The sequence below is a fragment of the Eucyclogobius newberryi genome, unplaced genomic scaffold (genome assembly GCF_026437365.1).
Source record: "Eucyclogobius newberryi isolate DKJ021-1_F unplaced genomic scaffold, fEucNew1.0.hap1 SCAF_10, whole genome shotgun sequence".
NCBI lineage: Eukaryota > Metazoa > Chordata > Actinopteri > Gobiiformes > Gobiidae > Eucyclogobius > Eucyclogobius newberryi.
Window position 1 is genome coordinate 12433554 of NW_027315724.1, and position 17701 is coordinate 12451254.

Sequence of the window (17701 nt, forward strand, 5' to 3'; positions counted from 1 at the left end):
GACCCCAAAAATAGCCAAAGTGGAGTAGTTAGATTGCGAAACAGGGGAAATGTGAGATTTGATGCTGGGGCAGTTGGGTTCCACTGGGCTTTCAGTTTATGGTTGTGGAAGTCCCAGTATTTGTCCACAAAGATCTGCTGCTTTGTTTTCCCGTTGTTTACACTGGAGGGGGGAGCGGTGGTGCCAGTGCTACATGTGTGCGCCCGTACGTGATGGTGCGCGGGACATCTGCAGCCCATTACGCGCCCGTCCTTCCCGCGCCGAGGAAACGGGGCTCTTGTTATTGCTGCGAGGTCAGCTCCTCCGTCGTCCCTGTTGCCCCTGTTTCCACTGCCGCCGGTGAACATGCTTTTTCAAGTGTTTGGCTCTTCCATTGTGCACCTTTAGCAAATGTGTGTTTGATCATCATATTGTGCAACTTTTAGAGAAAATGTTGAATCATTGAAACTGAGTAATGACTTGGATTTATATTGTGCGTTACAAGTTTGACAAGCTTCACAAAGCACTAAAGACGACCGCTTTTTGCCCTGTTCAAACTTGGTGGAGGTAAAATATATTTGTAGCTTCTAGGGTTGTAAAAGGGCATTTAAAGGCCTATTATAAATTATGTTTTTTCGCACATTTTGCCCCTAAATATCAATCACTTCCTACTTGTTTGAACAATTATACAGGATTTTTGATTATATAACTCCCAAACGCACTCAATTACAGACAATTAGCGCAATAAATGCATCTTCTAAAAACAGAGACTTGTGTTTTGAAGGCAGATTCTCCTGAAGGGTTTACTGTGTGTCTCAGTGACATCAGTCCTACCGTCCTCCTCTTTAGTGTCACTGTTTAACTTGGGACTATGGTGTCTCTTTGTTATATTTGAGAGGTCACTAAACTGTCATTTGTTTTGTGTGTGACCCCAAAGACACAGATGTGACTGATCTTCATCAGTTTGAGGATGTTTGAGACACAGACAAAACACCAGGTGACATAGACTCTTAGAACAAGTCCATCCCCTGTCATACTTGTTGTAACTATGACAACAACAAATTTGATGTTAATCTTTCTGATTCTGAAAGCACACATCTTTAAAGGGGCTGTAACTGACTTTCATTGTTTCAAAATTATATTCACGTCAATTCCCCCAAAAATACCGGACAAAACACATTGAAAATTCCCAACATTTTCAACCCTAGTAGCCACAGCTGCCCAGGGGCACACAGACGGAAACATGGCTGCCATTGCCATCTGCTCCAATGGACTTTCTGACCAGCGCCGGTCCCTCACACATGGAGGAACCGCCCACCTTCTCGTTACTAGAGACTTAAAACTGCCTTTCCTTATTTCTTCATCCTTGCGTTGGAGCTGACTGTTCAGATGAACGTTGACAGTTTGAGGGCGCTTCCTGACCCCGTGCTTGGACACCGCCCTGTTGCCGCGCTGCCCCGGTCTCGTTGCTAGGGTTGCGCAGTTGGCCGGCGCTCATAGGTACGTGGTGGCCTCGCGGCTCTCCCTCTCTCGGGCCTGGACCACTGCCACGTTGATGCACTGCAGCCACTCCTCGGCGTGTTTCTGGTCCTGAGCTTTGAGCACGTAGGTCTTACTGTCAGTGAAGATCTCGAAGGCCCGCGGCAGACCCCTGTCCCGACGCTTCCTCGCCACCACCTGCGGGACAGCGGCACCACAAAATCACTCCAGAGTCAAACGGGCCGATACCAAAATATCAATGTATCCACACTGACTTGAGGTACTTGAAATAAAAAAGAAAGCCGTTTTTGATCAAATTTCGACAGATTTTGTATATTTTAGTTCAGTTACACCTATATTTAATTTATTGCAGGGCGGAGCAAAGATAATACGCTAAACACAACATACGTCAAAGTTAAGTTTCATATAATACAAAACACTTTGGCATCAACATCACGATACTTACTACAGGTAAGACTCAAAGCTTTCATCCCTTTAATAGTCTGATGGAAATTGTAAATATGTTATGAATAAAAGGTTATATAATGCGTACAAAGATCTTTTCGTACAATGTGTCTTTAAAACAGCTCCGGCTCAAGCTTAGCAGTCGCTCGGAGTGCCAAACGCAGCTATGATAGTTTGACAGAGAGCCAATAATAACTGTCAAAACTCCAGATCTGGAATTGGATTCGGTGTTTTGCAAATGACTCGAGAGGTTTGGTGAATTGAGAAGCCGTTTTGTAAATGTGTGGTTTGGCTCTTGTGGTTTATAAGGCCCAAACGGTATGTCCCTGGCATTAGGACTCAATAAAGTAGAGAAAATGCTAAAACAATAAGATGCTGCTTGTCACGTATTCATCATTTTGCTTGTTCTTTTTCATGTACTTTGCATGTTCTCCTTTGCAAAACAACAATGTCTCTATAAAGCATATTACCTTTACACTTTGGACCTTACTCAGCTCAATAGGAATGTCATCCATCTCGTCTTTCTGTGAAAAACAAAACACAATTCAAGATCAATCTTTATTCAGACTTCACATCTTTAGGTTTGAGGTTTAAGTTTCAAAACTACACGGGAAAGAGATCACGATTGTGCGTTTAAAGCTGACGCACGGGACTCGATCCTTGCACTGAATGGGTTCTGTTTGAGAAGCCCGGGCCTAATCACCACAACATTCTCAATAGATATCACAGATTACTTACAGAGTTATAAGTAGTTTCATGTTCCAAGTTTAGTTTATTTGCCACTTGCAGTTAAAACCCCCACACTGGTTTGAAAGACATGTGCAAGACATCAACAAAAACCACACAAACAGACAAAAGTTACAAAACACTCAAAGTACCATTGCAAGCTAAGAAGATTAAGTTACGATAAGTACGCTCGACTTATATTCAAAATGTGGAAAGAGAGAGCAAATGGGAAGAAAGCTTTTAGTACGAGTTCATGGGAAAAGTCTAAGTCATTTCCACTTTAAGACCGATATTCCATGACCAGACAATCGCAAACAAGTTTCTTTTACCCTTGGACCAATCACTTCTCCATCTCGCCTCTACCACTAGTGTCTGGGCCTCACCGTGACAAACTTCTTTTCTCCCTTCATCACATCACAACCGGGTCTGAGTTTGTCCTCTTAATGTCTCATTCGTTATGTCTGTCTCTCCCGATTATGTTTAGTCGATTCAGTGTTGCCAAATAACGCATACACGCTCCCCCACCTGCAAAACGATAGTATAAGTGGCTTTTACTCAGCGTCACCTTCGTCTGAACTCCTCATAGTCACATCCTGTGGGACGTCAGAATAAAAGCTTTCATCGTCACGTCTGTGTTTCACCCAATATTTAGTCCTTTGAGTTTAATACTTTTCATAAACGTGTAAAACTTGAATGAGCTTGTACAGTGTTTCCTCATCATTAGTTTACTCATGATTGATTCCTGCATGTTTGAGTTGATCCTGTATCGTCCTGCTCAGACAACTTCTGTTTTCACCTATCCCCTATCCCCGCCCACATCCCTGTACTTACTTGTGATTATTTGAAAAATGAAAACTCAGAGTGACACATGTAGAGTTCTAAAATGTAACGTAGATGCTTTTAAAACATGTAAATGACAATATGTTGCTTGTTACAGTGAAATGTGACTATGAAGAGGCGGAGCTTCATAACTGCAGGTGTCGAACAGGAAGTCATGGACCTGTTTCTGTTACGAAACATTTTTAGATCAATATTGCTGTTTACAAAGAACAAAATATGAGATGATGGTCTGCTGATGTTATCGTTTAGTGCTAAGTACCTTGGGGAAAAAGCATAATGTCTTCTTTAAACTACAAACGTGTGCCTCAAACTGACTTTCCACATCCTCTCTGTCCCGGGCTTGAGTGGAGTGGACGTTCCTGACTAATCGTAAATTAAAAGAGCTTTGTTTTGTTGCAAAACGCCGCGCTTTTATTAAAAACTTTCCTCATCTGTGGTTGATTCATTTGGACTTGCCTTGTTTGTTCTGGTGTATAAATAAACAGTATGTAAAAAGTCTTCTATCCTCTGTTTCCCGTAACGACCCTTTGCCAAAAGCGGCCCAGATCTGGTCTTTGTTTAGCACTTTGCGTCTGGTCCCAGTTAAAGGGAACATTTTGCTACTCAACACAACAAAATGGTGCAGCGAAACAAAGGAGAATGTGTCTTATTATCATCTGTGATCCCTAAAACCACGGCCGAACTAATATGCCGTTACGTGCAAACCGTGTCTGAACAAGTTGCCAGTTTTCTGACTCAGGAGGCGTTCAACTTGTGGCCTCTCCAAAAAAGGCTATTGTTTGGTAATAATAGGAACGTTCATTCTCTGCGTATTGTCCTTTTGTGTGCTACTTGTGCGTAATTGCATCTGCCTGGACTCACGGTGGTGGGGAGGGTCTGACTCATGGACTGGCCTTGGGAGTCCCCCCTGAGCCCCCCCACAGACTGGGGTTCTCCACATGACATTGGATTTCCACCACTTTCATCACAGTTGAAATGAGATGTACAAAGCTAGGCCAACTCTGGACTTTTTGAAATGAGGGGTTAAGCACTTGGAGAGTTTCAGAAAGCAAGTATTAAATAAAGAAGCCTTAAACAAGCATTCCAATTCCCACAAAAACAGGCTTCATGAATGTTAGGACTGGCCCTGGTGCCGTCATGATGTGCTCCAAAGTGAATAGATGCATATATATGATTGTTTTATTCTCTTTCTCTAATTATGAATTAGTTTGGTGGCACCTGTGGTCAATATTTAGTATAATTTTACTTTCGTTAAATTTTCAAAAATAAAAGTTTAAAATTACAGGAAGTCATCAAAAGGAAACTTCCCAGTCTGCACTGTTCTGTCTCATAAAGCCTGCGGGACCAAAAATCCTCCAATTTTCAAAAAGGGTGAAACTGTAGTTGCCAAGTGGCCTGTGTTTTGGATATTGAGATAATCAAAGCTCTGCGGATTGTTTTGAGCATCCAACTGGACTTCAGAACTGTGTATCAGGGCCTCAAAACTCCTGCCATGGACACAATAAATGGATACTTTTGGAACACACTTGAAGGGACAAAGGCCATCACCAAAAAAAAAAGACACAAACCACAGCAAAGATCAAGGACGGGACCCAAATGATGAGACCCTTTTGGACTCAAATTGAAAGAAAACCAGACTAAATGGGACTTACACGATGGTCATTTTATGTCGTGAGCATTTATTTATTATTCATTTATTTATAGTTTCTCTCTTTGTGTCATGTTCTGTTATATGTTTTGTTGTTGAAAAGAACTCCTGTCCAGTATTCCAATAGAGAGACAAATACTGCTGTGCTGACGTACTGATTTGCCTCCCTTGCGGAAGAGGAGCTGGTTCCCGGCCAGAGTGAAATAGCGTGTCTTCCATCGCTTGATAAATCTCCATCTTATCTGCTTCTCCTTTAATTTTCCTTCTATCAGCGGCTGTCCATCCTGATTCACACCTGAAAAGACAACAAAAAAACATGTTAAACTGACAACTGACGGAATTATAACATCCTACAGTAGCTCTGCAGGGACACACCAATAATCAGAAAAAATAAGAGAAAATTGGGACTAAACTGGAACTAAACCCGGAACAAAATCTGGACTTCACTAGGACTAATTCAGTACTAAAGTCTCAATAATATAGTATTATAAGCTCCTTTGTTTAAATTCATGGTTTTGTTGCAGTAACAGCTACAAATATCATAAGGAACTACATAGACCATGATTCTTTGCTACAACATGAAGAAATAACCGTTTTGAAGCACTTTTCTATCTTAATTATAGGATATGACAGTAATGATTCTCACAAACCCTTGTCGAGGAATTTTTAAAGGGAAGAAGTAGTATTTCGGCTCCACAATATCGCAAATAAATATGAAATTAATATTGTGATAATATCGTACCATGAGCTGTGTATATCGTTACATCCTAGTACTAGTACAAGACCAAACTAAGTTCACGATCTGGCTTAAACCGGGCGAAAACCAGGACCAAAAAGGTACAAGTGAACGCACTCTTTAGCATGCGGACAGATACAGCTGACCAAGTTTAAACTCATGTGTTTCTCAATCAGTTTGGTCATTTTGTTAGACTATCCTCTTCACACTCGCACTCAAACAAATTTTGTTGTGTGTGAAATATTGTTCGAATACCCCGATAATATTGAAACTACTTCATGCCGCTGTGTAACGTAGGCTGGACTTTAGCGGTTGGAGTTAAGTGAGTCAAGGAGCTGTTTCTTCTCCAGCAGCAGAACAAGGAATGATGTTCCAGGCGCCTTTTATCCTGTTTATACAGTTGGGTAAATCTAGGAATGATTTACAGGGATGTTAGCATCATCACTGGCTCATAAAACATACTAAAACCTTCATAAAAACAAATAAACCCATACCCATTTAACTATACACAAACATATACATAAAACCCTCAAAGCAACATGTAACAATGATAAAAACCCTTAAACCCCTGTGCCAGCCCCATCACGCTCCCCCACACATCCTCTGCCTTGGTCCAGCCGGAAACCCTTATAAGGGAGCTCGTTTCCAGAGGGAACCCTTTGCGGGACTGAAACGCAGTTGACAAAGAGTCAGAGAGAGCTGTGGTCGTTGGAGGACGCGCGGCGCTAGAGGCTCATGCTCAGAGTCAATGCTCGAGGTTTTGAGGGTCGGATGTCTAAAGCGCGTGGAGGAAAGAAATGGAGTCAGAGTGTTGAATTGAAAGTGGAGTTACTTAAAGATCAGAGGAAAAGAAAGGATGAGTCTTCCTTGAGAGAAACTTGTAAATATGTGAATTGTTGATTGAAAGTATGTGGTTGGAATGATTGCTGTGAGGAGATGTTGTTCGGGTGGTGGAGATGTGAAAGTCAGTCAAGATTACAAGGAGTAAAATGGTGATGATTGACTGCACAAATAAAAGTCAGAGATATCGCCCTGAAGATAGTGTGAGGTGTTTGAATCTGTACTCTGTTGGACGAAAATATGTTTTTGAGTGTTGCTAATGTCTGTGAGGTTAAAATGTTGACTCGATTTGTGACCAGAATGAGAGAGCGGCCTATTTTGGTGAGTCATTACCGGAGAAAGTTGACCTGGATTATCTAAGTGATCCAGCTCAGGCTTTTGAAAGAGCTCCGGTGTTACTCCTGTCAGAAATATGGGCTTGTTGCCGCAGTGTGTAGAAGGAAGAGAAGATGTGCAATATGTGGAAAGAATGATTGTAAATTTGAGAAGTGTGAGGAGGTGGAAAGCGCTGCAATGGGAATCATCGAGTGGGAACTATGAACTGCCCGAGGAGAAAACTTGAGGGGAAAGTGTGTAAAGTGAGGTCTGAAAACGAATTGTAGTATGCTAAAGCTGTGAAGAAAGTTAAGGAATGTGTGGAAAATGTTGAAGAAACAAAAGAGAGCAAAGATTCCATCTCTGTGGATGAAAAAATCATTGGCCTTCATCGTTATGGTCATAAATTGTGCTTGTGGAAGGGGAAGGGAAGGTCGGAACGAATAGAAGCGAGGACTTTTCTGGATGTTAAAGATGTCACAGGGGAAGAACTACACCAGATACTAAGGGGAAGGGAATGCACATTCTGCTGAATAAGGACTTTTTGAGATGGTCTGGGCGGGGTGAGCACAAGATGTATACAACCCCAAGTAAGACGCAAACAGTACATGGAGGAAATGCACTTAAATGTTGAGTGCCACTCGCCATAAAACAAAATATAGAAGAAGAGGGAATCCTTTGACTCCTGGACACAAGAACAGAGGAAGTGAGTAAACACAAATATTGCACATATCCAATTGGCCTAATCATTTCATTTGTCTCCCTTTTCTCTCCAGGACAGACGGCTTCAATTAAAGTGCCCCTGTGCGCCAGATCTAAAAATGGGATAAAAAAGGACAGACATGACTTCAATAAATATTTCATTTCAATAAATTTTGACTTTTTGAAAGAGCAATTTGATGCTTAAAGTACAGTGTGTTATCAAAGTGCCAAATGGAATTTAAAGTGCAAATAGAGAAAAGTGTCACTCGTGGTAACAAACAGGCTCTTTAATGTTACACACTGACACAAACTCAAAAGCAAAAGAATCTCACTAAACCTTTTAAAATGATCAATAGTATCATTAATGAGTAAAAGAAGTTATTAATTTCATCATCCTCAGCTCAAATGTCAATGATCAGTACAACATCAAGAAAATGCTTGAATGACTAAGTTGTTATAATAATAAAGAATTGTGAAAGGCCAACACTCTAAACTGGACTAAACTCAAAAGATGTGATGGACGACACCAGAGATGATTGATTATATCCGATACGAGTAATACTATCGCAAGTATCCAATGAGTTTTGAAATAATATGCATTGAAACTATAAATATGTTTTACCTTAGCTTGAACAAATACAAATATTAAACATATCTGCAGAAAGCCTAAACTCTACACGATGTATTTAAAGATTTTAACAGTATTTTTTGCCGCATTTTGAGTATCGAGAATGCTGCACGAGCGTCAATACATTTCAATTCCCCTGTCAGTATCGACCTATCAATATGGTATTGTAAACCTAGCATAAAGTCCACACCAGGACTAAAATGGGCTCAAATCAGAACTAATTATGAGCTGCAAGGAATCAGAAAATCATGAGCAAAAAGCTAAAAGTATATGTTTATGTGTTTTTGTTCTTTATGCCTTATCTTCAGCAGTTATCAATGTTTATATATGACGATTTAACCAGCTCTGCCTCCCCGAAGACTTAAAATCAAACCAGAGCCTTTCACACACACATTGGCCATTAAATAGTCATTAACAAAATCTCAAATGAACCCAAACTTCGCAAAAAGTGACGGCTGTGGGAACAAAAACAAGCACTGTAGCCGATGTAAAATGACACCTCTTCATTGTACAAGCGCATATAACTCAAATACAATTACATACTTGGAGATCTTTCAGGCTTTAGTCAATAGTTTACACTTTTCCTTGCACTATTTTCCCTCTTTCTCTGTTGCTCTGGACATACGCTCAACATTACATGCAAATGCGGGTCAAGCTAGCGCGAACATGATCTTGATTCGAGCTTTTTTCCAGCGCGGTGAACAAAGACATCTTGTTTCTTGTCGGGGATTGTGGGGGACTCCTGCACTGCCTGATTGGAAACATACTCTTTGTCTTGGGACTGTGGGTAAACATACTTGACCGATGCACTTTTATCTACTTCCAGCCCACAAAGATGCTCCTTATCTGCTGCTTTACGAGGATTTCCGACACAAAACAGAGTCAGATTGTGACTAAGCTGTGAGTGTTCCTCTGAGGGAGTGCAGATGTGGAGGAGGAAACGTGAGTCAGTCAATGAGTATTAGTAACATGTTAATTATGTAAGGAAGCTAACTTATGAGAAACAGGAAGAGAATTATACTTTTATTCTTTTAAGTGAAGGGCTTCTGGAAGTGTTTTTATCTGTCTGGTTTTGTAGTTAAAGGGCCTGTACCTGATTGTGAACCATGAGTCAGAAACAAGTGTTGACCTTCCCGCTGATGCAATATCTGAGCTACAGAATGGAGTAAGACACAGAAACAACTGTCGGGGGTGGCCTCAGGCAGCTGGTTCCACATGGTTCTCATCAAGCTCCTCCCACTATGTGCCCCATGATGGAGGCAACTGTCTGGGACGGTTGTGGTTAAGGATGTATGGATTCTGCTTATTGATTCAGTATTTTGTCAGATCTCTGATACCGGTACTTTAATGTAAAAAAAAGAACAAAATAAGTATTGCGGTGTCAGATCTCAGATGCTCTTCATCCTATCCTTAATTAATTAAATGTTTTAAAATTTAGGCAGAAGCAACTTATTTCATATAGACTAAATGAATGTCCATTGATGTGCTCTTGGTACTTATTCTCTACAGCAGGGGTCACCAACATGGTGCCCATGGGCCCCTGGGTGCCCGCTGGGTCCCTCTCAGTTGCACCTTTGGACCTGTTCTAAATTTAGAACAGCTCCGCCAAAGCGTTCTCGTTTCTTATGAGAGCGGGACGTAGAGACCGCAACGGAGACAACCAGCTCCATATCACCTTTCATTCTTTTAAATACTCAAAGTATGCACGTAGTTACGAGCCGCTAAAGACGCAAAACCTAAAGTGACGCATCCTACATGAGCGCTGGATCTGCAGCTCGACACACAGGAAAGAAAAGTGTTTAGATTGTGTCAGCAATGTTTTTATTTAAAGACAAGCAAAAAGGAGACAATATCTTTAAGAATGTCAGGAGCAGGCTGATACAGAGAGAAGAGGAGGAGCTGTCGGACCAGGACGGGACCACTATCAGACCAGGACCAGCCCAGAACTAAACCAGGTCTAACTCAGGACTAAAGTTTAAACCAGGACTCACCCAGGACTGAACCAAGTCTGACCCAAACCAGGACTCACACAGGACTGAACCAGGTCTGACCCAAACCAGGACTCACCCAGGACTGAACCAGGTCTAAACAAAGCCAAAGGTTAAATTCTCAAATTTCAATGAAGACTATATTATTCTAATATTTGCTTTGCACTTTTGCTTGTATTTTGACAGTTACTTGAATTCACTCATTGAATGAGTTGGCGCTAGATTTAGTACAAAGCTCTCGTATTTCCTGATTTTCTTTTAAACATCACTCACTGGTTCAAAATGTGAATTAAGATTTTTTAATTCCAAAATACATGATAAATACACATAAATGCCCCACATATGCACATTTATCAAATAGTTACTCGCAGTTTAATAGTTATATACTGGTAATTTGGTTACGAATGTTATAGGCACATTTAGGCTAATTGAACAGGTAGTCCTCACGCATAAAGAAGCCCTCGCTCTTTAAAGTAGCCCTCACTCATAAAGTAGCCCCCGCTCCTAAAGTAGCCCTCGCTCATAAAGTAGCACTCGCTCATAAAGTAGCCCTTGGCCCTAAAAAGGTGGATGACCCCTGGGCTACAGTCTGTGTTCTGTAAGCAGTGAAATTGTACCACGTGTTACGGTGCGTACGCACGATGCAAAGGAGAACCGCTAATGTCATGGGGTCAAATATGAGCACTAAACTTTCAAAGGATTGTTTTGCCTGTAGGCTTTATTAGAGAGAACAGTGCAGCATGAAACTGAGCTGAGACTGGGGAAGGACATTGCAGCAAATGGTCGAGAGCTGGATTCTCATGACTCATGGCGCCGGGGGTTGCTCACGTGGAGCACACGCGTGCTTTCCTCTCTGCCACGGAGCAGCACACTTTCCTCCCTTGTTAAGATACGACCTGTGCATGCGCCTTGTTTACTCGGCACATAGAGTACAGGATCATTTCCACATTTGTGTCTCTGTTTGTGTGAGCGGCGCTCCGGTTCTGAACAGACACACGGATGCGAGCGCAGAGAAGCAAAGCGGTGAAAGTCTGACTCCATGAACTGTTAGGAGCACCGATAGGACTGGAGCTGATTGATCCAGTGAACTGTTAAGAGGCGCTAGGATACTGGGGTTGTGTACCCAATAGTCAGGCAGTTTTCCCATGATTCTTAGGGACAGAGGTGCTTGATTGGATGGAAGCTGGTGTCCCTGGCTGCAGCATCTCTATTAGTTGTTTTTCAAAAAAATGCTCGATCTCTTTTTTTTTCTCATGTGGCTGATGTTAAGAGCATTTATCTTGACTAGAATAAAATAAAGCCAGGTTCTTTTCAGGCCCTTTAACTTTACTTTATCATCCAGAAAGTGTGATTTTGTAACGCTTGTCACATACTAGGTGAAAGTTTTTCAATTAGACAATGTGAAGGAAAGGAAATGATTGGTGTTCCCAATTATTTTCATGTAATAAAGTTAAATCTGTTTTTGTCTGATCAAGTACAGATACTGTACATTAGAAGCTGGGCTCATACTGTGCAGATTTTAGTTACTATATTTTCAAAATTGGGTAGAATTCCGGCTCCTCGGTGCGTGTGTTCCGTGCTCATGATGAGCACACGACTTCAGATCATACAGTCAGGGACTTCAGACATGTTGTGAGTCCTGAGTGAGAACGCTCAAATACAGCTGCAGACGGCAGTAAACATCGCTCTGAGAGGCTGGAGCAGAGCCGGAAACAGCGAAGTAAACTGGGACGTCTGACACGCTTTCTGAACAAATGACCACACACAAAAGCCAGAAAAGTTCTGGGGCAAACGCCTCTGGCTTTAAACAAGGCAGCGCTGAAGTTAAGAGAGCACTGCACTGTGTGAGATGATAGTAGACCACAGACGTGTCCTCAGAGCTGCACAGTACAGTGTGAGCAGGTCAGCTCCGTCGTGAGCTCGGGCTCTCCTCGTATGAGGGTCAAACGCACAGTGTGAGTTTGGGACTCATTTGGGACATTTTAAAATCGTACCAAATAACGCAGTGTAAACCCAGCTTTAGGGTCAAATGAGACCGCAGTGTGCTGTCTGCTTTTAGAGCATTTTATTCTCCGAGAAGCAGGAAGTTGACTGTTAGCATGCTAGTTGTTGTTAGCTTTTTCATGACAAGAAAACCTGCTCTGGCCTTTGGTTGTGAAAAACATTTCACTATATGGTCTCAATGTGGTTTACAATGTATACAACCTGCTAACCCTGTACAAACATGCTAAACATACTTGTGATATTAGTGGTAGTAGTTAAGCTAGTTATCTTTTAGTTTTATCTCAAATGTTAGGAAGCAATAAGACCACAGTGCCCAGGATCCCTTCTCTCAATAGTGAAGATCAAGAATAGTTCAGCCTGTTGTGCAGAACGAGAAAACTACATGAACCAAACCCAGCATCTTCTGGCAGTGACTGAGGTGAGAGTGCTAACTGTCTGCGTCAAACCTCATCGGGCTTGTCGGCTTATCCAGTTAAAGATGTGTCCATTTTGCGCAAAAATAAACATGTGTGATGAATAATAAATCACTGTCTCGTCCAGAGTCTTGGCTTTGATGGAGACACCTGGAAAAAGGACGCGCTGCTCGCCTCAGGCCGCGGCGGCTCCACACAACCTCCACAAAGACACGCTGACGTCAGGCAGTTAGAGAAGCTGTAGATGCATACAACTATTCATCAAAATCTCACCTTTTCGCATGCAAATATTCTGTCAGGTACTTTAAACCGCAATGTCAAAGTGATCGTTTTTTACTCAAATGAAATCCATCCAGAAACTGCTGTGCAGCCAAAAAGGTCAGATGCCAACCAAATATGACAAATGTACACGTTGCAAGAGCTGTAATCGCTCAGAGTATGTGGGGACTGTTTGCAGTAATTGGCTCAAGAATGACAAGGCCACCATTTGCCCTGAATGGATTGCACACAGTACTTTATGCTTGCTGACAGTTTTATGGAAAATGTCATGCTCTATCCCCTGAGAAGTGCAAATGTGTTTCATATTTGTTACAAGATTACTAAACATGTAAGAATGATTATGAAGCGTGGGGGTAAGGTATACTTCATTTTACCTTGCAGTATTTGTTTTTCTGACATTACAAAGAGGAGACAGACAAAAGCTAGCTTGCCTTGGCATTCTAATGTAAACACAGTTGTGATGAATGCAGCCTGACTGCAGAAGCTTCATGTTCAGTCAGGAGATGATTTATGGACTTAAAAACAGCGCGAAGATCTCGGAGCTCGACGTATGATCACAAAACTGGGAAATTTGTAACAGCATGTTTTCTGAGGCTCAGAAAGTAAAGGGCCTACCAAACAGGATTCAGAAAAACTAGCGTGAATGAAGCTAAATGCAATTCCAGGAACGTTCTTGATGAGGGAACAACGTTTATAACACAGCTAGTTGCACATAATCGTTTGCACAACATACTTCCGATGTACTGTATAGACTTACATTTTAAGATTCTAAATATTTTGTGGACAGCAGTAGCTCAGTTGAAGTCCAGATACTTCTATTGCTTCGGCTGTGTGACCATATGACTGATATAAACACCACTGGAGCAGAAAAAGAGCCATATCTCTGTCAGTCAGCCCCAGGGCAGCTATGACTTGACTACCGGGCAGCACAGTGGTAACAAGCGTTACCACTGTGCTGCCCGGTAGTCAATTGGTCTAATTAGCAGCACATATGCCAGGCTCTGTACAGACTGCCCCAGAACTAAGTGTATTGACAAATTGCTGAATGTCTTCTATGCTCTCACCCCTATTTAATGCTACACTGACCCGTCACATGAAGCCCTGAAAAATCCTTAAAATGTAAATGTCTTGTTATTTTTAAAAATTTTGAATACAGATATTTGACCTTTGCATACCTCTAAAGCAGGCATGTCCAAACTAAGGCCCGGGGGCCAAATGCGGCCCGCAGACCAATTTTTGTCGGCCCTCCGGCTTCCTGCTAAGTTGGTCCAAACAACAAAAAGTAGTAGTTTTTACTGTAAAATTGGAGAGATTGAAGCATTTCGATGTTATACCAACATAATATTAATGTTCCAAGTCTTAGTTACTATGTCAAATTTAAAAAAAAATAGACATGTTTGGGTTGTTTGTGGCCCTCTGCTCCATATAAGTTTCAAAATGCGACCCTTTGTGAAAAAAGTTTGGACACCCCTGCTCTAAAGCAACCAAAACTGCAATATTATCCTTTTTTCTAACTAAAATATGCACTTTGATGATAGTGAGATAATGACAGATTTATGCACTTTTTTCAGAAGACACCGAGTATTTCCCCCTGTAACATCACTATTGATTGAATGTAACCACTGACACAGAAACAGATTGTGGTCTTTAAACTCAAATGCACAAGTGAAAACAGTAGCCACACTTCAACACTCGTAAAAGGGGGAATAACACCCAAACAACTGTCATTATGATGTAGGAAACTTCACACAAACAACGAGCTCGTGCTGCAGAGACCTGTGCACACTTCCAGCTCCAGCACCCGCCCATTACACTGAGCAGTTCAAAGACATTCCAGTGGCATAAAGCGTCAGGAGCTTCACTAACAACCACCTCCACCTTCGTTTTAATATGGAAAATACTTCAACTTTCTCTCATTAAAATGTGAGCAGCTACAACATGCTGTAAAAAAGTCTCTGAAGCCAAATGCTAGAAAATCTACTCCCTGTTAAATATTAAAGGAGACATGTTGTGCTTTTTCCAAGTACTTAGTATTCAATTGTGACGTTAGTAGATTTTGTAAACCGCAACAGTGATCTAAAACGGCTTAGTAATAGTAACCGGTCCATTGAGTTCCTGTTCAAAACTACAGAACTGATAAGCCCCGCCTCTTCATAGTGAGTGTTAAGTGTTTCCACCCTTACAAAATGTGCATATTATCTATATTATCTTGCATAAGTAAAGCGACCAACAAATGAGAGTTTAGTCCTGCAGAGGGCGCACCATGCACAGTCTGCTTGGTTTAGCTTTGCTAGACATTAACTTTGTTTGTTAATTAGCTGTTAGTTGTGTACTTTGTTGTCATGTCCAGGTTGTTAAAACACTTTAATACCAAACAAACAAACAGCTGCTGCCTCTATTTGTGCTCAAATATTACGCTGAAAAGAACGGACCCTGAATGTGTAATGTTGGACAAACATAAACTATCCCCGAGTTTCTCCTCTAATAAAGATTAAACAGAGCATATGTGTTTCTGGGCAACTTACAGTTGACCCACACATTTGTTTTTAGCCTGAGCTTCAAGCAATGTTTGTTAGCTCTGCTTTTCTGGAGGATTTGGGACAAACCAACCTGAGGGGCTCATGTGGGGCTCATGTGGATTATTCTGTCTGTTCATCACCTGTGTCCGCTCCGTCTGGTGCAGGTCTGCAGTCCAACGCTCACGTGGATGGGAGTAAAATATTTTCACCTTTCATAATATGCTTTAACTTTATGCACAGAAAACAAAACCCACCACAAGCGAAAAACTTTTATGCGAATGAAGGGTTCTAAATGCGATATTTGGCGTTTCCATCTCCCGTTACTTATGCAATACTTCAAAATGCACATTTAAAAAAGGGGGCGTGAAACACTGTTATAGACACATACATTAGTAGATGTGGCTTTCGAATTCATGCTATCGATCATTTAGCAACTCGGCTTTGTAAGATTTGAAGGACCCTGGAGTCACTCTCATGTATTTTTTCTTATAGCCATTAGCATTAGCCCAAATTTAACACAAGTTCTGAATAATCTAGAACATTTGGGCTAGTATCAACTCATCGAGCACACTTATTTGAGTTCAAAGCCTTGTTAATGTCATTGTTGAGTGTATAAACCTTCTAGCATTTTATTTGAGATAATAATTGGCTTGTAAAACTGGTGTCTGAGCTAAAGGCTAAATAATTGCAAGTTGAGATGTCTGATGTTGTACTTCTGGTAAGAATCTATCTCCCTGTGTTATCGTGGGTGTTCTCCGGGTTCTCCGACTTCCTCCCACCGTCTGAGGTAATATTGGCAACTCTAAATTGCTCTAATCTCTGTGTTGATTCAATAATTCAATAGAGAGTCTGGTCACGCGCCCTCAGTTGTGCTTCGAGTCAAACTCAAACCGTATCGTGCGATCTACTTTATTGGTCATCGATCATTTCTCATTGATTCTCGCTTATGGTCAGGCCAGTTCAGAACAGAAATTAAAAACTTGCAGTTTCAGCTACGCTGCCCTAGGAGCAACTGTGGGGGAAGTATGGCAGCTTGAGCACTATCCTCTGCTTCTGACTACCTAATATATAAAAACAATATTTAGTACTTAATTCCACTTGCAATCTGTTCATTGCCTTTTCTTTTTCTCACTTCCCTCGAAACCTGAGGGAGTGAGATAGACCCATTGATGACTTGTGGACCCAGATGCTCTTCTCCTGGTGAAGCATCTGTGAGAGTCGGATATCTCCTTCACTCTGGAACTCCTCCAGGTTTCTACTTTTTACCAAGGAGGTTTTTAGTAGTTTTTCCTGGCCGAGAAGGAGGGTCTAAGGACAGAGGACTCTGGAACCCACGGACATTGTTTAATCAGTTTTTTACTGTCGCCCTCAGAGGCAACTGTTGTTGTGATTTTGGGCGTTACAAAAATAAATTGAATTGAATTGATTCCATGCTTGTTCTGATACAGACGGACCACGCTTATCCGCTTATGGCTAATCCACCTGTCAATCACTCTCATCTGAACTCACCAAGATTACAGAGTGAACAGACTGATATCGATAAGATATTGAGAGATTTCATTCTGGATTTTCCAAACAAGGGAATAATGTGTGAAAACAGAAACATTGCCTTAGGACAATACAGGATTACTCAAACATGCAGGAAGAAGAAAACAACTTTGTGTAAACTAATGATGAGAAAACACTGTTGAAACAAGATTAAAAGCTCATTAAAGTTGGATTTACGTAATATCTCCCCTTTTAAGATAGGAGCATGAACGTTATGGACTTTAAAAGGTAAAATCGTATCGTCATTTACTGTAATATCCAAATGCACTTACGATCATTGAGTTATAGAAGTGGGAAACCCTCCAAACATCACACATTCTCCCTTCTAATAGTTTCTGCGCTAAGACATTTGCAGATATACATTTGTAGTGAATAGTGGGGTCTAGTAGTAAAACTGTGTCCAAAGACCATATGCAATCTGTTTTTGAAAATGTTTCTGTATGAAAGCCAAAATGAACAAACTGTGACTGTGAGCTGACAGAACAATAGAAGTGGACGTATATTATTTTGATTAGTTTAGAAAGTTTTGGATAGTGTCATGAGTTAAGTTGAACTTGCATTGGGGACAAAATACACATTCTCTGCTTTTTGG

The 17701-nt window shown here is 41.3% G+C and overlaps 1 protein-coding gene across 1 annotated transcript in view; it reads right to left on the minus strand.

The window, feature by feature from the left end:
* Positions 1 to 1301: 1301 nt before the first annotated feature.
* Positions 1302 to 17701, minus strand: part of veph1 (ventricular zone expressed PH domain-containing 1) — an 84500-nt gene continuing 68100 nt past the window's right edge. Inside the window, exons 13-15 of the mRNA XM_072461262.1 lie at positions 5293 to 5432; positions 2394 to 2447; positions 1302 to 1656 (exon numbers count right to left, since the gene is read on the minus strand). Of these exons, the coding sequence (XP_072317363.1) occupies positions 1474 to 1656; positions 2394 to 2447; positions 5293 to 5432 (377 nt within the window). The 3' untranslated portion in view covers positions 1302 to 1473. The remainder of the gene's footprint in view (positions 1657 to 2393; positions 2448 to 5292; positions 5433 to 17701) is intronic.